Source organism: Orbicella franksi, chromosome 7 (assembly GCF_964199315.1).
Source record: "Orbicella franksi chromosome 7, jaOrbFran1.1, whole genome shotgun sequence".
Taxonomy (NCBI): domain Eukaryota; kingdom Metazoa; phylum Cnidaria; class Anthozoa; order Scleractinia; family Merulinidae; genus Orbicella; species Orbicella franksi.
In genome coordinates, this window is record NC_138151.1 from 15905420 (window position 1) to 15922807 (window position 17388).

At 38.9% G+C, this 17388-nt stretch overlaps 1 protein-coding gene and 1 long non-coding RNA gene across 3 annotated transcripts; both read left to right on the forward strand.

Moving 5' to 3' along the window:
* Positions 1-944: 944 nt before the first annotated feature.
* Positions 945-4724, forward strand: LOC145492690 (uncharacterized). Its single transcript, XM_081472096.1, has 4 exons — positions 945-1052; positions 2667-3046; positions 3450-3573; positions 3937-4724. Exons 1-4 carry the CDS (start codon positions 995-997, stop codon positions 4158-4160), a joined length of 786 nt encoding a protein of 261 aa, XP_081328222.1. The 5' UTR covers positions 945-994; the 3' UTR covers positions 4161-4724.
* Positions 4725-6489: 1765 nt separating this feature from the next.
* LOC145492194 (uncharacterized) lies at positions 6490-14514 on the forward strand. Of its 2 annotated transcripts, XR_014049960.1 has the most exons (6): positions 6490-6549; positions 8575-8655; positions 11078-11163; positions 11886-11955; positions 12424-12508; positions 13629-14514. It is a non-coding gene; the product is annotated as an uncharacterized LOC145492194 (long non-coding RNA). The 2 variants fall into 2 exon arrangements; XR_014049961.1 differs by lacking the exons at positions 6490-6549; positions 8575-8655; positions 11078-11163 and having other exon boundaries at positions 11877-11955.
* Positions 14515-17388: the final 2874 nt, after the last annotated feature.

Below are 17388 nucleotides of genomic sequence, written 5' to 3' on the forward strand. Positions count from 1 at the left end.
TGAGAGAACTCGAAAAAGCCGACTCCTCAGCTCGTGTTCCCACAGTATTTCTCGTTCTCCCAAACTTCCACTCGAGTTTCTATTTTGAAAACAATTAAATTATGAGCTCGAGATTTCTGAGAGGTGAAAGTTGATCAAGGCCGAATCAGCTATCACTTCAAAGAAATCGAAAGTGAATAATCTAATTGTTTTAGTAGAATTCTTACTTCAGTTTTCTTCAGCTAGCCATTTCCAATTGTTTCAAAGTTTGCATTGTATTTAACTTTGTGCTTTAGAAAATTCGCCTGGACTAAATTGTCGTTTGGAATTTCCTGTTGTGTACGCGCGCTTATCAGTGCCTCTCCTTCTTTTAGTCTTCTCAGGAATTTATTTATTTATTTGTATCTAAATAGTCTTCCGTGACTTCGCAAAAACAAGAAAACGTCGCTATTTCAGTCGCTGACGACCTAATGCTGAGAAGAGTATATGAGTAGCTCAGCCAATCAGATTGCAGCATTTGGATTAGCACATGGTTAGAATACCAGTAGAATACTAGTAAAACTCGATAGAAACACGGAACATGTTTCTACTTCTTAGCTAGAAACCGTAAAAGTCGAAATGTTCTGTTCAGATTGAATTTTAACTGTCTGATGATTTGATTCCCACGGCATGTCTCATTATTTTTCAGTTTAATTTGGTAAACGTTCTCTGCCAATATACAGGCCAAAAAAACGAAACATTTTTGCTACCATTTGTTACCTTTCCCTCACGTGATGTTTTCGTGTTCCACCTAAAGTCTTAATATTTGTCCCATGACGTCCCATATATTAATAAAGATCAATTAAGTCTTCTTTTTGTTTCCTTCAGGTAATTTGTTGTTTCCTTCATTGTTTCCTTGAGCCTGTTTCGACCCAGTTTCCTAGCAACGTTACGGATAGTGACGGAAGATTAAAATTAATATTTATTAACGGGTTCGAAGCTAATTGCGGCTATTGTGTTCTGGGTTGGAACGAAGATGGAGGGTAAACTTGTCATCGGTTTGCTGGTGTTGGGCCTCGTTTCTACTGCTTTGGGTAAGTTTCGGTCAAAATGCGACATAGAATCTGTAGTTAGAGTTGTAGCAGAAAGACAGAAGACGAAACTAACTCAAGCCGAGGCAAATTAAATGATTCTCGCCTGACGATGCGAATTTACTATTATGTAACTCCGTTCAAAACATGGCTCACGACTGAAGGAAGTTTGCTAATGTGCTCGCTGATTGAGGTCTTTCATCCCTATTTCCCGTTCAAGTTACGTTCGAAGCTAATCATATTGATATTTCAAACTCTGCGGGCCTTAATTTGAACGGTACTGTCAGTTTCGGCCCACTGGATTTTCAGGAGGTTCTGAAAAATGTTTATCAGTTTATATGCAGTTGATAATTAACTGAGTTCATCAAGGTTTTGGAAACTCATTGACGTCTTGCATTCCAGTATTCGAAATTCCTAGCTGTTAAAATTTCATAGCAAGCGGCCTATGTGTGAATTTCGTGCTTTCGGGATGAAAAGCGGAATATGCAAATACGTGTAGTTTGGCAGCTGTTTGTTTATTCCATGACCTTTGCCTGTAAATTTTGCTGGCTTGCGAAAATTATCGTTCTGTGCTTGTGCTACAGAATTCTAGTATTGCTTCTTACTTTTTTTGTCATTTTCGAGTTTTTATCTCACTGTTATGTTGTTCTACTTACGAAAAATCTGCTTGAAATTTTGCTGCGTCATAACCTTCGCTTTGCTTGTTACCCACGGGGCCTGTCGTACTTTGTACTTGCAGAACAAACGCCGCGTTACACTTTCTTGGCTTTTTCTGTTGGTCGAATGCAGACCCGTTTGAAATTTAAGTTAACTCTCTTAGGATATATTTTGGTGGCTGTCCTGTCCTCCCGGTTCCCCAGAACAGCTTCGCTTCCAACTTTTCCTCTCTCCTCCCCCCCTCCCCCTCCCCCCCTACCCACCAGTAGAAAGCAGTGTTTATCACAGCTGCATCATATGTCCTTAGGCAGAGTGGAGCTAATGTTTATCCAGAAAAGGCGCAATAATCGTTCGGTTTCCTTTTAAACCAACTTATTAGCAAAGCCCCGCTATACTCCATACTCAGTTATTCCGCTCTGGATATGTATTCGAACTTGCAAATGGTCAGAAATTATGCTTCACCAAAAGCTTCTAAATTAAAATTCAGTGTCATTTACTGTCAAATTTCTCGATAGTTCAGACAATTGGCTGCAGGTTATTATACACAAGGGACACTTGTTTCTTTGGGTTAGCAAACGATCCTGTAAATTGTTAGAAATAAGAAATTCAGGATCATATTTTTATGTTCTTGAGGCAAATTTAGCCAGCTCTGGCGAACTGAAAAATGTAGCCGGAAACACTGGAATTCAGAAAATAACAAAACAGCTTTCTTCGCATCTTATCAAAAATCTCCGCAAATTGCAAATCAAGAATAAAATCCCAGAGTCTCAACAAGCGTAAGGGGTACTTGCCCAACAACCTGAACGATTTCGCCGCCGAAATTTTCGTTTCGTTTTTTGACGAATGAGAGTCTCAAAACAGTAATATATTTTTGTGGTGGAAATTTTGCAATCGATTGGCGACTAAAACGTAATTTTTGGATGTTGATTGTAACAAAGTTTTTATTGAAATTAAATTTAGCAAAAGGCGGACATAAGCGCCACCGTGGTGACCACCATCACAAGAGTGGAGATGAGGACTATGAATGCCCTCCGCCAGTGATGTCTGATGAGTTACCCCTAACATGCATTGTCACTAACCACTGTGGTACGTACACATGCTCTGCGGAGTTTGATGGTGAAGATGTGACGTTGACCCTCAAGTTTGTCGGATCCCAAGAGCCCTTGAGCGCTGAGATAATCTTGAAGGTACCTGGGCGCGGTTTTGAGTGGAAGCACACTTTCAAGAGTGGAGAAAAGATCCAAGTGGAAGGTTTTCCGCTGTCCATCAAGGGTATTGGAAGCGCAGATATGTACTTGACGCTCACAATGGACAAGCACATGAAGGGAATGTCATTCACGGCAAGTTTTATTGGCGTTTTATAACTGTTTCAAATGGCTTTACATAATTAATTTGCCTTTTTTTTTAAGTGAGCTCGGCAGAACGCGCGCTGTTTAGTGTTTAACCAATCGCAGAAAGCATGCCGATTTTTTTAACCAATCAAACCACCGGACGAAGGTCGTGACGTGGCTGACAGGCGTGTTTTCCCGCGCTTGGTGGCCGGTGAATGTTTTCGGTCTTGCTGAATCACTTTGTTTGGTGTGATTGGCCAGACGAGGCCACATGCGGTTTATTAGGACCGCGTTTTTTCGTGAGAGTCATCAAAATTAATTTTGATTGCACAGTTTTGTTGTGCTAGTAAGGTATTTCTCGACACAAGCCAGGAACTGATGTGAGCCCGTCTTGTCTTCTCTTACTCCACAGCTGGACTTGCACGTCACCAGTGAGGTGAAAGATCTGCATGTCGTCTTGCTACAGCGCAAACTGCCTATGAAATATGACGACGACGATGATGTTCACGAGTATCACCACAAGGGAAGATGCAGCAGTAAGTAAAACGCCAAAATTCAGTATTTCTGCCATTCTGACTGTTTAACGTTCATGTATAAACGTACTATGGTGTGTGACATATCCTCATTGTGCCACCATGGCGTGACAACTTTCGGACCACAAACGAAGAACTCGCGCTATTGGGAAACCTTTGCTCTCACGAAGAGCAACCCAAAACGCTGCCTGTTTCTAGTCCCTCGACCTCACCATAAGACTTTTCCCCGTGAGTTTGAGTCGCATGAAAATGAACTTGTAGGGAGAACACATTTCCCTATGAATGGTTTCGCACGTTTTGACACAGAGGCAAAAACCAACTCGTAAGTGGTCGGTTGTAACAACGTCCGTCCATTGTGTTTTCCAGGGCTTGCCTCCTGGTTCAAACGCCAACCCGCCAGCGTCAAAGCCGCCGTCGTCATCAGCACCATCTTGGTCTTCTCCCTGATCATCACCGGTCTGGTGTACTGCTGCAAGAAACGCAAAACTCCAGTGGCTGACGTTCTCAAAGTCAAGCCTCCTTCCTATCACGAGGCCACAACCACCGAGACCAAGGTTCCATTGGAACCTCTGGTCAACGAGGAGGACTAACTTGCGGGCGCAGGTGGTCTTAACAGCTCTCAGTATTATAACGTAGTTTAACATTTTTGTGTGAATCACGGATGTCTTTGACACAGTTTTAAGTTAACTTTTATATGGCATGCTCACTCGACAGAAAAAGAGCCCTGTACCGTAAATTTTACGAATTGGGCGAAACGTCAAGTCCAAAATCCCAAGCTGATTGAACTCTTAACTCTCATCATCTGTTTGCCTGACAATCTATTGATACAATGTGGAGAAATTTTATGCGGATTGTTCGATAAAGGTTAACTTGAAACTGGCCAACGATTTCGGTGTCTCATGGAAAGATTCGTAGAAATTAAAAGCTTGCCGCTTCCCATGAGAGTTGTTCATTTTATCAGATGTGTGCTGTAACCGTCACGTAGTTTTGGAGCAAACTCCACAGTAATAACGTTTTGTACCGAGTTGAAATGACCACGACGTTTTGTTATTTCAAGAATTTTTTTGTAGCTGTAATGCATGTATTATTATTATTATTTTTTTGTCATTTGTAGAGTTTAATACTGAAACGAATAAAATTGTTGGTTAGCAACACGACACGAGTCCGATTCATTCTAGTTTCTTTTCAGCGCGGAACTTCTTTCCTCTTCTTAAAGAATTAAAAAATCTTCAGAAACAACTTTTTGAGGAAAACAGACTTAGGGAGTTTAACAATTGACTGTCTGTGGAAAATTTGACCGAACCCTAGTAGGTTATTTCCCAGAGAAAACATTTACCCAAACTGCAATTGCGGTTTTGATGCGGCCTGTGGGTGTTCGTGGAAGTGATTTCCATGGTGGGCAAGCGAGTTCGTGTGGCAATGACTAAAGGACTTCCATTTCCTAATTTCCTAATTATAATGCGGTGTTACTTGACAAGCTGGCCATGAAAACGTTTTTGTATTGCATCGAAAGATGTGCACCTGGCAGCGTTGCTTTGTAACATACCTCGACAGGTACTACAGTGCTCCTAACCAATTTTTTTTCCTATTTATTTTCAAAAAGAATACATAATTTGGTGAAGATTGGAAAAAGAATCGACTTAACTCATCAAATCATTGCGAATTTATGAAGAGTTGAAGTCGCTACAGCCTAGTTCACGGCCGTGCGAGAGGAGACCTGGGACTTAAAGTAGCTGTGACGTCAGCTGGAGGAGGGGATATGTTGGAAACGATCGTGCCATTAGCTGGGTTACACTGCTGGCAGTCTGTTTTTCACTCGAAATTATGCAGGGATTATGAAGCGAGACATTTCAGACTAGACGGGTTTGAGCCGGGAAATAAGCGCGTTAATCACGGTTATTTCTATTCTTGTCTCGCCCCAACAGACTCAACACCTTTTCGTATACACACGGTGGCGACAGCCCTTTTGCGTTCGTGTCTCACGGATGAACGACATATTTACCAAAAGGAAAGGCGATGGCCTTAGATGCGTTAAATTTATTTTACCTTCGTCGTTTTGCTTTTTGTCAGGAAGACATAATCGATTCTGCTATAATTAACAGCACGTGTGGCACCAGCCAATGCCTCCCTTTGCAAGACCCCCATAATGTAGATGTAGAATCGCGTGACACTTTCGAGGGACACCTGGCAGATATCCCTATTCCCGTCCCTTAACAGGCCGCCCCAAAAATTCTGGCTTCACCACTCAGTATGGGAAACTAACCAATGGGAAAATGACAAAAACAGTTATAAGAAGTCTATTATGCCTGTTTCGGGTAACATTTAATTGTTCCATGTATTACTAGGAGTATTTCTTGAGTTTTCTGTCCTACATAGATATTCCGTTGATTGAATATAAACTAAGCTGCAAACTTGAATGGAAGCTAGAAAACTTGTCTAAAAGCCGGGGGGTACTCCAAGAAAAATTGAGTTGGGGGTGTGCGGCCCGCTTCCCGAAACCCTTACACTATTTATGACCAAAATCTGCGATTTTTTATACCCTATTAATGACCTAACACTCAATCAATACCCTGTGTAAAACCTGCCTTATACTTAGTTCCCTGGTTCAGATCGATGTTTAAGGCATCGTGAAGGGCTCCTTGTTGATCGGTCTTATCGATAATGATGAAAAAGTAGCTTCTTCTAAAAAAGATACCCAATTCAAGACTAGAGTGCAAAAACCAGACCCAGTTTATGATCAAAATGGCTAAAATCGATATCCTATTTATGCCCAAACCGGCGGAAAAACCATACCCCTTGGGGCCTCAGATACCTATATAGCCCATACAAGGAAGTGTCCCCCCCCCCCCTCCCTCCACCCCCCGCCGACCCGGGTTTAAAGGAACGGCTGAAGCAATGACGTAGTGTCACATCCGATTGATCACGTGTCCAGAAGCATGATGCCTTCGAAAATATGGCGGAGTTGTTTCTTGAAGAAAGGTAAGCCATTTTGGCGTTTTTCTGTTTTTATTTGTTCTTCTATGGCTCGTTCTCATATCATCATAAATAAGTTTTATTCCTTCAAATTTAAGAGTGACTTGCAGAAGTTAATGCAAGGGTAAGGGAGCGTTTTTAGAAGGCTAATTTGAGCACATGGCAATAACATTGCACTTCATTAAGGCTTCAATACCACAGTCATTACTTAGTCTAAGCCACTAAATCACTAGGTTGGTCTTCACAACCCTTTTGAATCCAGTTGGGAGCTAAATTTTCGGGGTTTCGTTAACGTTTTCAGCAGGAAGGCAACTGGTTTTCACAAGAAGACTTAAAGAAACTCCCTGTAAATTGTTGATGTTATCCATCTAATCAAATCAATGCAAATCCCTGAAATTATTATGCAGGTCCAGTTTTAGCCGCCAGCGGGGGGAAGTACTCTCCTTTAAGGGCTATATAGGTATGTGCAGCTTCAAATGGTATGGTTTTTCAGTTGTTTTGGTCAGAAATAGGTATCCATTTTGGCCATTTTGGACATTTTGGACATTTTGGTCATAAATAGGGTATGGTTTTTGCACTCTGGTCTTGAATTTGGTATGCTTCATAGAAGAAGCTACTTTTTCATCATTATCAATAAAGCCATCAACAAATCGCTTCATAAATTTTGTTTAGGGCAATTATTCCAGCTGCAACAGTCATAAATAGGGCATCAAAGTTTTGGTCAGATCATAAATAGGGTAGGGAAAATCGGTTCGGTACATTTTGCTGACCCCTAGTCCATGGACTACCCCAATGGACCTGGTCCATGGACTACTTGAATGGACCACCCATGGACTAACCTAAATGGACCACCCTGAAATTTGTGGCAAACATAAATTTAACAAAGATTTTGGTCTTGAAAAGGGTAGTGATTTTGGGAAGTGGGCTGCCCACCCCCACCTAATTTTTCTGGGAGCATCCACCCCCCAAGGTATTAGCACTACATTATATTAGTAATAATACATGGCTAGTGCCCAGAGCAAGCAAGATTAACCAAATCCTGCACTGTGATTGGCCAACCCAGCAGGCAAGTTAGTGCTATTTTGCCACTTGGGGTTTATGAGCTGTGTTCCACAAGAAAAATTATAATAATCCCTCTGTTGACCAAGCTAGCTTGTTCAGTCAAGGTGGCTGAATATTGGGTTTCTTCTTGTTCTGCGTGTTTATGGACCTTGACTTTGTTTTTGTCCATAAACATGCGAAAAAGGAAATTGGCTAATATCTAGCCATCTTGACCTCACACTTGGTCAATAACCCATATGTAATTGGACTAAGTGGAGCACAATAATCCAGGGTGTAATGGGGTGAGTAATTTCAAATTAAACGAGCATGCAGAACAAGACTGATTATTAATAACTTTCAGATTTAGTAGGCAAAAGGGGCTGCTATGTTCAAGTAACCATTACTTTCAGATGGTTGAAAAACATTTGAATGGTAATTCACATTATTGTTTCAGACAAAGCCAATGCATAACATTAATTTAAAGTTCTGTCTATGTACCGGTATGTCACTAACCACCCACATAAACAAAGCAGACTGTAAGAAAAGGCTTCAAATGTTGGTACCGATATGCAAAGGTATAATGGTTGCGTCATATCGCAATGTAAGTAATGTAACACTATCATTTGACTCTGCTGCCACAGAAATACAGCTTACAAATCATGGTTTAATCGAGAAAGATTCAGTTAGTTCGAAATAAAATCACAAAGAACTCTTCAAGTTGTTCAGACCTGCAGTCAGACTGTTCCATTCACATTGTGCTTGAAATCGGAGAGTTTCCCTTTGATGACTTTTTCAAAGGGTGGCTACTTTTGGGTGAGCCATTACTGGTACTTTCAGGCTGACCATTGCTTTCGAGGCCCAATACACAGGTAAAAAATTATTAAAAGTTACTTTCACTTGAGAGAAATTTTTAAAAAAATGTAGAAAGAATGTGTGTAATGTGGTTGCTTAAAGAGTCATCTCATACATGTACACTGTTTGTTCCAACAGAATGAAACACATCAAACTGAAAGGAGCCTAGATTTTCAAGACAGGACATGATAATATCAACATGGAAACTATGATTGGCAGGTAAGTGATTACAATAGCTATTAAAGCAGCCTTTTGAGCTGTAACCAGTTTACCTAAATGGTACAAAATGCTGTTAAAGGAAGGAGGATGTAAGGAGTGTCAATGCAGAGCAGGGTTGTTCCCATACAGAACTCAGGATTGTCGGTAACAGTAACAATTTGGTTTATTTAACTTCTCAGATTACAGCACTCAGCTGCATGTTGCACTAAGCTATTTCATTTAATTTTCATTGCTCTCTTGCAGACGAAATTCATGCCCTTATACAAGTACACCTGGAGTTTCCAGAAACTTCTCAAAAGAATTAAATAGCATTGTTGCAAGGTATCTAAATTCGAATATTACATGAAAAATACAACATTCCGAAGGTTTTAGGTCACGGCCACATGACTTCCAGTTTGAGATTGTTAATAGCAACAAGCCGTAATTTTTGCAAGGGATTTGAATGAAGAATATTCTTCACCCATATGATATCCAAAATGTTGAGTTAAGTTGTCCAGATAAAAAATATAAACAGTACTGGTAAATCTGGGATTTTTTTAAGTAATATTGATTTTAACACTTGATGATTATAGGGAACTCAAACTTCAAACTATAAAACAGATGCCTAGTTATTCATCAAAATTTTGATTACTTCTGTTAGCATTAGTTGCGACTCCACAAGAGTGTTGTGTCGGATATTATGGACTGATGCTCCTGGTGTTCCTGATAGCTTTCGTCCTTGCTTTCATTGATTGAAGATAGCACATGGAAAACAGCGCATCTTAATTCTTCCATTTGTGCATAGCCACAATTCCTTGCATCTTTGATCTTACTGCCAACCACAATTCCTTGCGTTTTTTCGCGAACAGTGATTGAATGCCCTATATATACCAATTAGATCTGCTGCCTTGTTCGTTCACTTCAGGCTCACTCACTGCAGCAGCAACAAGTTTTATGTTCAAAACAAAGTTAGCTATAAAAAAGTAACAGCTTTTGTGTCAAAATAGTCTAGCTGTGTCTGGGCTACCCTTGTTTATGAGGGAGGGATAACCTGCGAGCAGGCTCACCTTTGAGTCACGTGCACGAGCAGAGAGCAAAGGGATCCCGTGGGAAGGAGTCTGGTGGAGAGGCTCCAAGAAAATGAGCCTGCCTTGATCTCTGTGATTTTTTCATTTCTGCGTTGCCTGAGCAAAGTGAAATACCATTGGTCAAAAAGCAGGAAAGGCAAGAAAACTTTCAATCTATTATGTTTCATGAGGAACGATTAGATCCCCATGGAGTCGGTAATTTACCACACACTCTCACAATAATAAAAAAAAAAGTTGTCCACATTTGGAGTCAGAGGAATGCACATATTACTGATGTTTTAACAAATTTGCAGTCTATTTCTGGTTAAAATTTAAACTGAAGAGGGAGTAGGAAATGGCAGTTGAAAGTATGTTAATGGGTCAAAACCTACTTGTCGTGTTGCCGACTGCATATGAGTTAAATATTACAAATGTACATGATTGCAAGTGGGAAACGGAACAAAACAAAGGCGTTTGCCCATTTACCAGCATCGTCAAAGGCCAGACTGCCAAAGCAAGATCACTTCGAATCAAGTGTGTGTCCTTAGTAGACATAAACTTTGACGGATTTTCTTCGGCAAAACTTTATCAACAACAGATATCGTGCCTGCCTGTTTTTGTGAAAAAGATTTACAATTTTCCTGAGATATCCGAGCTGCCAAAGTTCATACTTCCAGTGAAAATTAGTTGGCTTATTTTTTCTGTGGTTTGCAGGGTGGAAATGAAAATTTGAAGACATCAGAGTGGGCTCACTTTCTCGTCTCGCACCTTCGCCACTTGACTTCGCACTGGTGGCTAGGCCACATGTGCTTGTGCTCCAGCGTGAGCCTGCTCGCAAGCTGAGGGAGGGAGGGAGGGACCAATTTCTTTCCACTGTAATGTATCAGTACTTCCTTAGCCATTTAGCTTCATGCTATTTAGTTCTAATTTGTTGTGGAAATTAAAGAGAGACAGTGTTGGTAGTCTTATGGTTAGACTTGGTGCACAAGACTGCACATCAATCAGTCTTTGGTTTGTTCTTGGGCAAGATACTTGACTCTCACAGTGAATGTCACTCACCACTCAGGTGTACAGTTGGTACTTAGTGAATTCAATGCTGGGGCTAACCCTGCAACAGACTAGCATCCCATCAAGGGGATCGGAAGAGAAGAGAAATACTTTTTTCACTTAATGCTTTCAAAACCAGCATAAGCTGCAGTGCTTTGGATTACTTGGCCTGACACAGATTCTACCTTACCTTCATTGTCAAACCTCTCCCCTAGAAGGGTTGGAACGTTAAAAAATGATGACTTATTTTTAATTGTGTAGTTTGTAAAACTTAGGAGATCGATTGAGGCTCTCATGAAGGTTAAAACATTTCCTGTTTCTTAAACTAGGTATAAAACAGAGAAGCAACAATGAAAGTATGTGCCAAGACTTGAGGGGAGAAAGAATCTTGTTAAGACATTGGATTCCATATTAAGTGAGTCATAAATTTCTTTGTGTTTGGTTTCATGTACTAGGCGTAACAGTGCACAATGCATGTGGAAAATTTTAAGCAAATAGAGAGGTTACTGTTTCACTGTTCAGTTATTTTAAGAAACTGTTGTTATCTGGCAATACTACACCTCAGCCCTTCAGGGGTAGAGTTCACCAAAATTCCTTAAAACTGCAATGCCTAGGGTACCGTTGTTGGCAATTATTCTTTTGTGGAAGGAGGAACACAGAAATCTAATGTTAAACACGCTAGACTGCAGATCAAGAATTCTGGGTTTAAGCTGACGGATAGGGCCGCTGCATTGTGTTCTTGGGCAAGACACTTAATTCTCACACTACCTCTCTCCACCGAGGTGCACAAATGGGCACTGGGTAAATTTAATACTGGGGGCTAAACCTGTGACAGACTAGCATCCCATTCCATTTTTGTCAAACCTTGCCCCATGTAGGGTTGAAACTCTTGAAAATTGTGTAGTTCTGTGAAACAGACAGACTCATATCCCATCCACAGGGAAGTAGAACTACTCAATATCACTTAATGGGACTGATGCAGACTTTACCTTACCTTCATAGGCCAAACTCACCCTAGTTGGGTTAAAACTTTAAAAATCTGATGACTTATTTTTAATTGTGTAGTTCGTAAAACTTTTAAGAGTTCAAGGCTGTCATAAAGATTAAGACAGTTCCCATTTCTTACTGGGTGCAAAGCAGAAAGCTGTGTGCCGAGACTTCTGTGGAGAAAGATTCATATTGAGGCAATGGATTCCATATCAGACCTGTGAGTCTTTGTGTCTCTTTTTGTCTTGTTGGAGAGGTTATTAGTCACTCTATTTTACTTGTGCTAGGAATAATGGCACACATTACAGTCACAAAATTAAAACGAATAGAGATGTTATTGTTTCACAGTTCAGCTCTTGCACTGCATTATGTTCCTCAACATGACATGTTATATGTTACTCCCTTTGCCTCCCTCCAACCAGACAGACAAATCTTTACTGGTTGAATTTAATTACTGGGGCTAGCCCTGAAACAGACTGGCTCTCCATTTAAGGCAAGGAGGGGGAGTAGAAAGATACCTTATCAATTGATGGCATAGAAACCGGGATAAGCTGTAGTGTTTTGGATCACTTGGCCTGATGCAGACTTGAAATGAAGAAATCTGATGGTTTAGTTTTAGTTGTGTAGTTAATGAAATTAAGAGATAACGTTTGTTATAAAGGTTAAAACATTTCCTGATTCTTACTAGATACAAAACAGAGAAGAAACAATAAAAGCTCTGCTGAGATGCAAAAGGAAAAACAATCAAATTGACACAATGGATCCCTTATTAGGTGAGTCACAATTTTCTTTTAAAAGGAATGCTGTAGTTTTTGATCACTTGATGGTGCATAGGATTGTTAATTGTTAATTGCACACAAGCAGGCAAAGAAGTTAAACGAACAGAGATGTTACTGTTTCACTGTTCAGATATTTCAAGAAACCCTTGTTATATATGGCTAGCTAAATACCCTAACCCTTCAGGGTTAAGAAATATAAACATTCATTAAGAATACAATGCCCAAGGTACTGTTGTTGATGAATATTCAAATTGTGAGATGAGGGGCCTAATTGGATCAACAACCAATTGCTTTGCGGTTCAAATTATCAATGCTTTCTTAGCCATTAAGCCTCAGTAGTGATCAGCTTAAAATTTCTCCTGGCAGTCTCAAGCACAATCATAAAGAAACAGTAAAGAGGATATAGAGAATGATCTCAAAAAGGAATTGTCTAGATAACTCAAAACCAGTAAAGAGAATTTGTTTCTTGACTAAGAATAAGAACTAAGCAATGAGAAGAAAGGTTATGAACTGGAGGATATCGTCTTGATATATCGATCACCAAATTCTCAGAACAAACCCTGAGAGAAATTTACGGCAAAGAACACCAGACAGCCTGCAAATTTAGACGTGAAGGTCTTGTTGAGAAAGGTCATGTATCTAATCATTTCAAGTTTGCCAAAGTAAAAAATGTACTTTGTTTTATTTTGCTTTAGAAAGTACATGTGCATGAAATATATACTTCAAAGTTTTAATTCGAGTAGACAAACATTTAAAGCCAGAACCACCTTGTATAGCATAATAACAATGCCACGTGATTTTATTTGTTCATAAGCGTCCAGAAAATTACGTAACTTTTATCTTAATACTGAGTTATTTAAAGATTGGTGCCTGTGAACCACTCATAAATTCATCCTCAGGGCGATAATGCAAATATTGCCCGTTTTGCCGTAAAATTTTCATTGTGCTAGTTTTGCCGGTGAGCTTTTCGCCTGTAAACGTTTCAAATCACGACCTCGGTCAAGATTCTCCCATACAGACCTCCTGCTCGGTTAATAAGAGCTAACTACTATTTTGTTCTTTGGATTTCAGTATACTCATTGTTAATTGGACGTTCTATTTATCTTTCTTTCAGGCTGCCATCTAAACTGCACATGTAGCGACATAAACATCGAGAAGGAAGCAAAGGAAAGCAAAGAACTTCGTTTAGATGTCTCTTCAGTGGACTACGTTTTAAGAGTAAGGCAGATTTACACGACAGAGTTCATCTCGATTGAGTTTCTTGCGAGAAATTGTAAGGGCGAAGATTGTATTAGTGATGTCACAACACAAAACTGAAGAGTCAAAGGAAGACATTGAATTTCCTGGGAAAATTGTCTGATATCTGCCAAATTGTCTCGTGTCTTGCTAGTTTTCGAGGAAGCCGTAAATTGCATTCATATTTGTAGCTTTAAAATTAAGGTAAAGTATTAGCATTTCCTGAATTTGTTTTTGCAATCCGAATTTTTAGGCTGGAAGTCTCGTTATTAAAGTCGTTGAAATTACTGTCTAATTTCACAATATTACTGAAAGCTTTCTAGTTTTCGAGGACGCATTGAATTGATAAGAAGGTTGCGCTTTTAAAAGGGCCGAGAAAAAAAATCGAAAAGAAACTTCGTCTTTTAGTGGAAAAATTGTCCTTAGAAAAAAAAGTCTGCAACTTTAAATGGTGTCTGGTTTCGAGTCAAACATAAACGGAGTCTTTTGGCGGAAAAGATCTTGCACTATGTAGGATTTTTTCCATCGAAAGTCGAATTATGTGCTTGATTTCTGGCTAGACTCCGTTCAAAAGCGCAGAATTTTTTTTCTTTTTGGCAACCCTATATAGTCAAAAAATAGTAAAAGAGATAGCCTACATATTGACTAGTTACCAGGCCCTTTTAAAAGCGGAATTTTTTTTTATTTTGTTTACTTATCGAAATTGTTTGTAATGAATTTTAATTGAATTATGAATAGCCAATAAAAGTTATATTGAAGACGTGTGTGTAATTGACTTCATTTGCTGTTGTTTTTATTGACTAATTTTTTCACAATGCTGAAATGATGTACACAATAAACACCACCACTTGCTGTTTTCATTTTATTTGATTGTTTTTAATAATGCTAAAATAAGGAACACAATTAAAACAACCCTTCCTGTCTTCTTCTAATTTATTGTAATGTAATAAGTTATTAATTGAAAATCAGTTAAATTAAATTAAAAAGTGTGAAGGAAAAAGTTCTCGTTTAAAAACTAAGACTTTTGGCGGGAAAATTTGAAAAATTTGCACAGCGTTTCCCCTTACAACTTTTTTGAGAAAAAATTTAAAGAGGTTACCCTTCAGAAGTTTTTGATCGCAAAAATTTCTCAAAGGCAGTAATTGACAGAAAATCCCGTCAAAAACAACTGCATCACCTCGCATCGAAAAAGGAATTTTGATATTTCAAAGTAGCTTCCGTTTCGAAATAAATTTTTGCCGAACAGTCTTCCAATTTTATTTTCAACGAACTTCGCGATGGTTTTGTGCGAGGTGACGCAAGAATTCCTCGAAACATGAAAAACATGAAATGGCAAGTAGATCAAATAGGCTACAAAATAAAATTAAATTCCGAAATGGATTTTTAAAATCTCGCAAAGTGACCGTGAAATACCGTTTCAACTAACTGAATTTAATTTTATATTCAATCGAGATTGATCTCCAACTGCTTGTAGCTTGTCATTTCATATCTGTCTATCACACGATAATTTAGATGGCACACTCACTGGTTGCACAGGAGCAAGAACACTCGTTGCGGTCAAAATCCAATCCTTGTCCCTCCCGCAAAATTGCCCAATTTCGATGGTTTATAACCAACTCAAGTTTCGAAATATGTTAATTTTCTCTTCCGATGTTACTGTTCGCTCCGTTCTCTTTCCCCGTGCAACAACCAAATTGTTAACACCACAAAAGAATCAATATCTGGTAGCACAAAGATGTTTATTCCTAAAATAACGCAACATGATTTCTTCGCCGGTTCAGTTCAGTTTTGCACTGTTTCGAACAAAGCTTATCAATGAAAAATGCTTGTGTACTTTTCTTTTGGACGTCAAAAAATTTAAAAGTTGAGGTGCCATGAGAACTTTGTAATTCCTTAATACAAATTCAGATGCAAATATTATCATACTTGATGACACATTTGTAGCTGCTTTTTCTAGTTTTGGTGATGATTATCTCAAAATTGTCGGCAGCCTTTTAAAACTTGAAAAACAATCAGTGCAATTGCTAATTAAAAATGTTTATTGTGTAGTAGCTACATGCAAAAGGTTATCTTTTTAAGGTCATTGCTAAAACTTTGTTGACAAAACAAAAGATTGGAGAATCGAATTTGATTTGCAAATGTTCAGCATTTACAGAAACAGGTTTTATATTTTCAGTTGTTCTCCACGATCCTGAACTCGTTCGTACTTAAAAGTTGAAACATCAATTCTCCTCAACGATTGCCCCATTTGGTCTCAACTGTAGTTCTGAGAATTTAGTAGCACATCAAGACAATATTTCCTAGTCAACGATTTTATCAATCTCGCTATATTTCTCTGTTTTTTTTCTTTTTACAACACCTTTTATGAACCAGATATAGATCTTAAAAGCCTTAACTTTCAACGTCTAGAGGTTAAACAAACGTTAATCTGTTAAGGTGGCACTTTTAAACTGATTGAGAATTGTGTAGTATGTCCAGTGACCTGAAGATATTTTCAATTAATTTTAAAGTACCTGTGGTACAACAATACGTAAGAAAAACTTCGATTTACAGCGAAAGATAACTATCTCAGTAATCATGTAATTCTAAATCCAGTTTGTAATCTCTGAGAAATGTCCCTTTAGTCTTCCGAATTCCTTAAAGTTTCCCAAAACTTTCGTTACCGTTGGGAAATCTTCGGAAATCTTCTAATGATCTCCGGAATTTCTTTCTGGAGTAAATTTTCATCGTCCAGGCATTTTTTCTGCGTCATTACTTACGAGTTTGAGAAAAAACGTCGACAACTAATCCTTATAACGTAAGCTTCAAATATATTGCCACCATTTTAATCGAAAGTTATGAAATTAAAATTCCTATCTCGTTGTAATCTCCACTGTTGAATAACCATCAACTCCTCGTGAATTTCAATCTCTTCTACCGTTTGTCATACCAATGAATTCCATCTTTGCCGTTGGGCCATTTCCTCTCTTTAAAAAGAAGACAATAAAGAGAAACATTAGTTTCTCTCGCGAAAAATGTATTTACAAGATAGACTATTACTACCAAGGCATGCAAGCGGCGACCAAAGCTCGAATGAACCAGCTGCACGTGGTAACGGCTTTTAACTTTCCGGGAGCAACACGCAACGAAAAGAACAAATTCAGCGCTAGTATCTTAGAAACTTGCGCAACAATTATTTCTTAACCCTTCACTGAAACGTTTCATCTCAGTGATTGCAAAACTACGACTATCTGGTCTATGAACGAAGCTGTGTGTAGCTCGGCAAAGAAAATTGCGAGCGAAGGGTGTAACTTAATTTGAGGAAGGTAGAAATTGTTCCCTATGGTGAACTGCAAAAAGATTAAAACGTACACTCACCATTGATATTATATTTTCATACTTTTTTCTCGTCCTACTTTATGTTCTTCGAAGGAAGAAGATGGCTAGATCCGACATCACCAGGAGGTCATAAATCCACGTCTTCACACTATGACCAAGTGTTTGGTTTGACGCAAATTCCACAAGTAGTCATGAATATTGATTACAAACTAGAACCAATCGCTGACAAAAACGTCGCCGCATATTTTCATGACTTGGATTTTGATTCTTATGTAAAACTATTGTATCACTCAAAAATATCAATTTCACTCCAGATCTGT

What these genes read in the sequence shown, in the direction of transcription:
- LOC145492690 (XM_081472096.1), top strand. Translation starts at nt 995, where the DNA reads ATGGAGGGTAAACTTGTCATCGGTTTGCTGGTGTTGGGCCTCGTTTCT. An exon ending in TGAAGGGAATGTCATTCACG is followed by an intron (nt 3,047 to 3,449) that starts GCAAGTTTTATT and finishes CTTACTCCACAG; the next exon opens with CTGGACTTGCACGTCACCAG. An exon ending in CCACAAGGGAAGATGCAGCA is followed by an intron (nt 3,574 to 3,936) that starts GTAAGTAAAACG and finishes TGTGTTTTCCAG; the next exon opens with GGCTTGCCTCCTGGTTCAAA.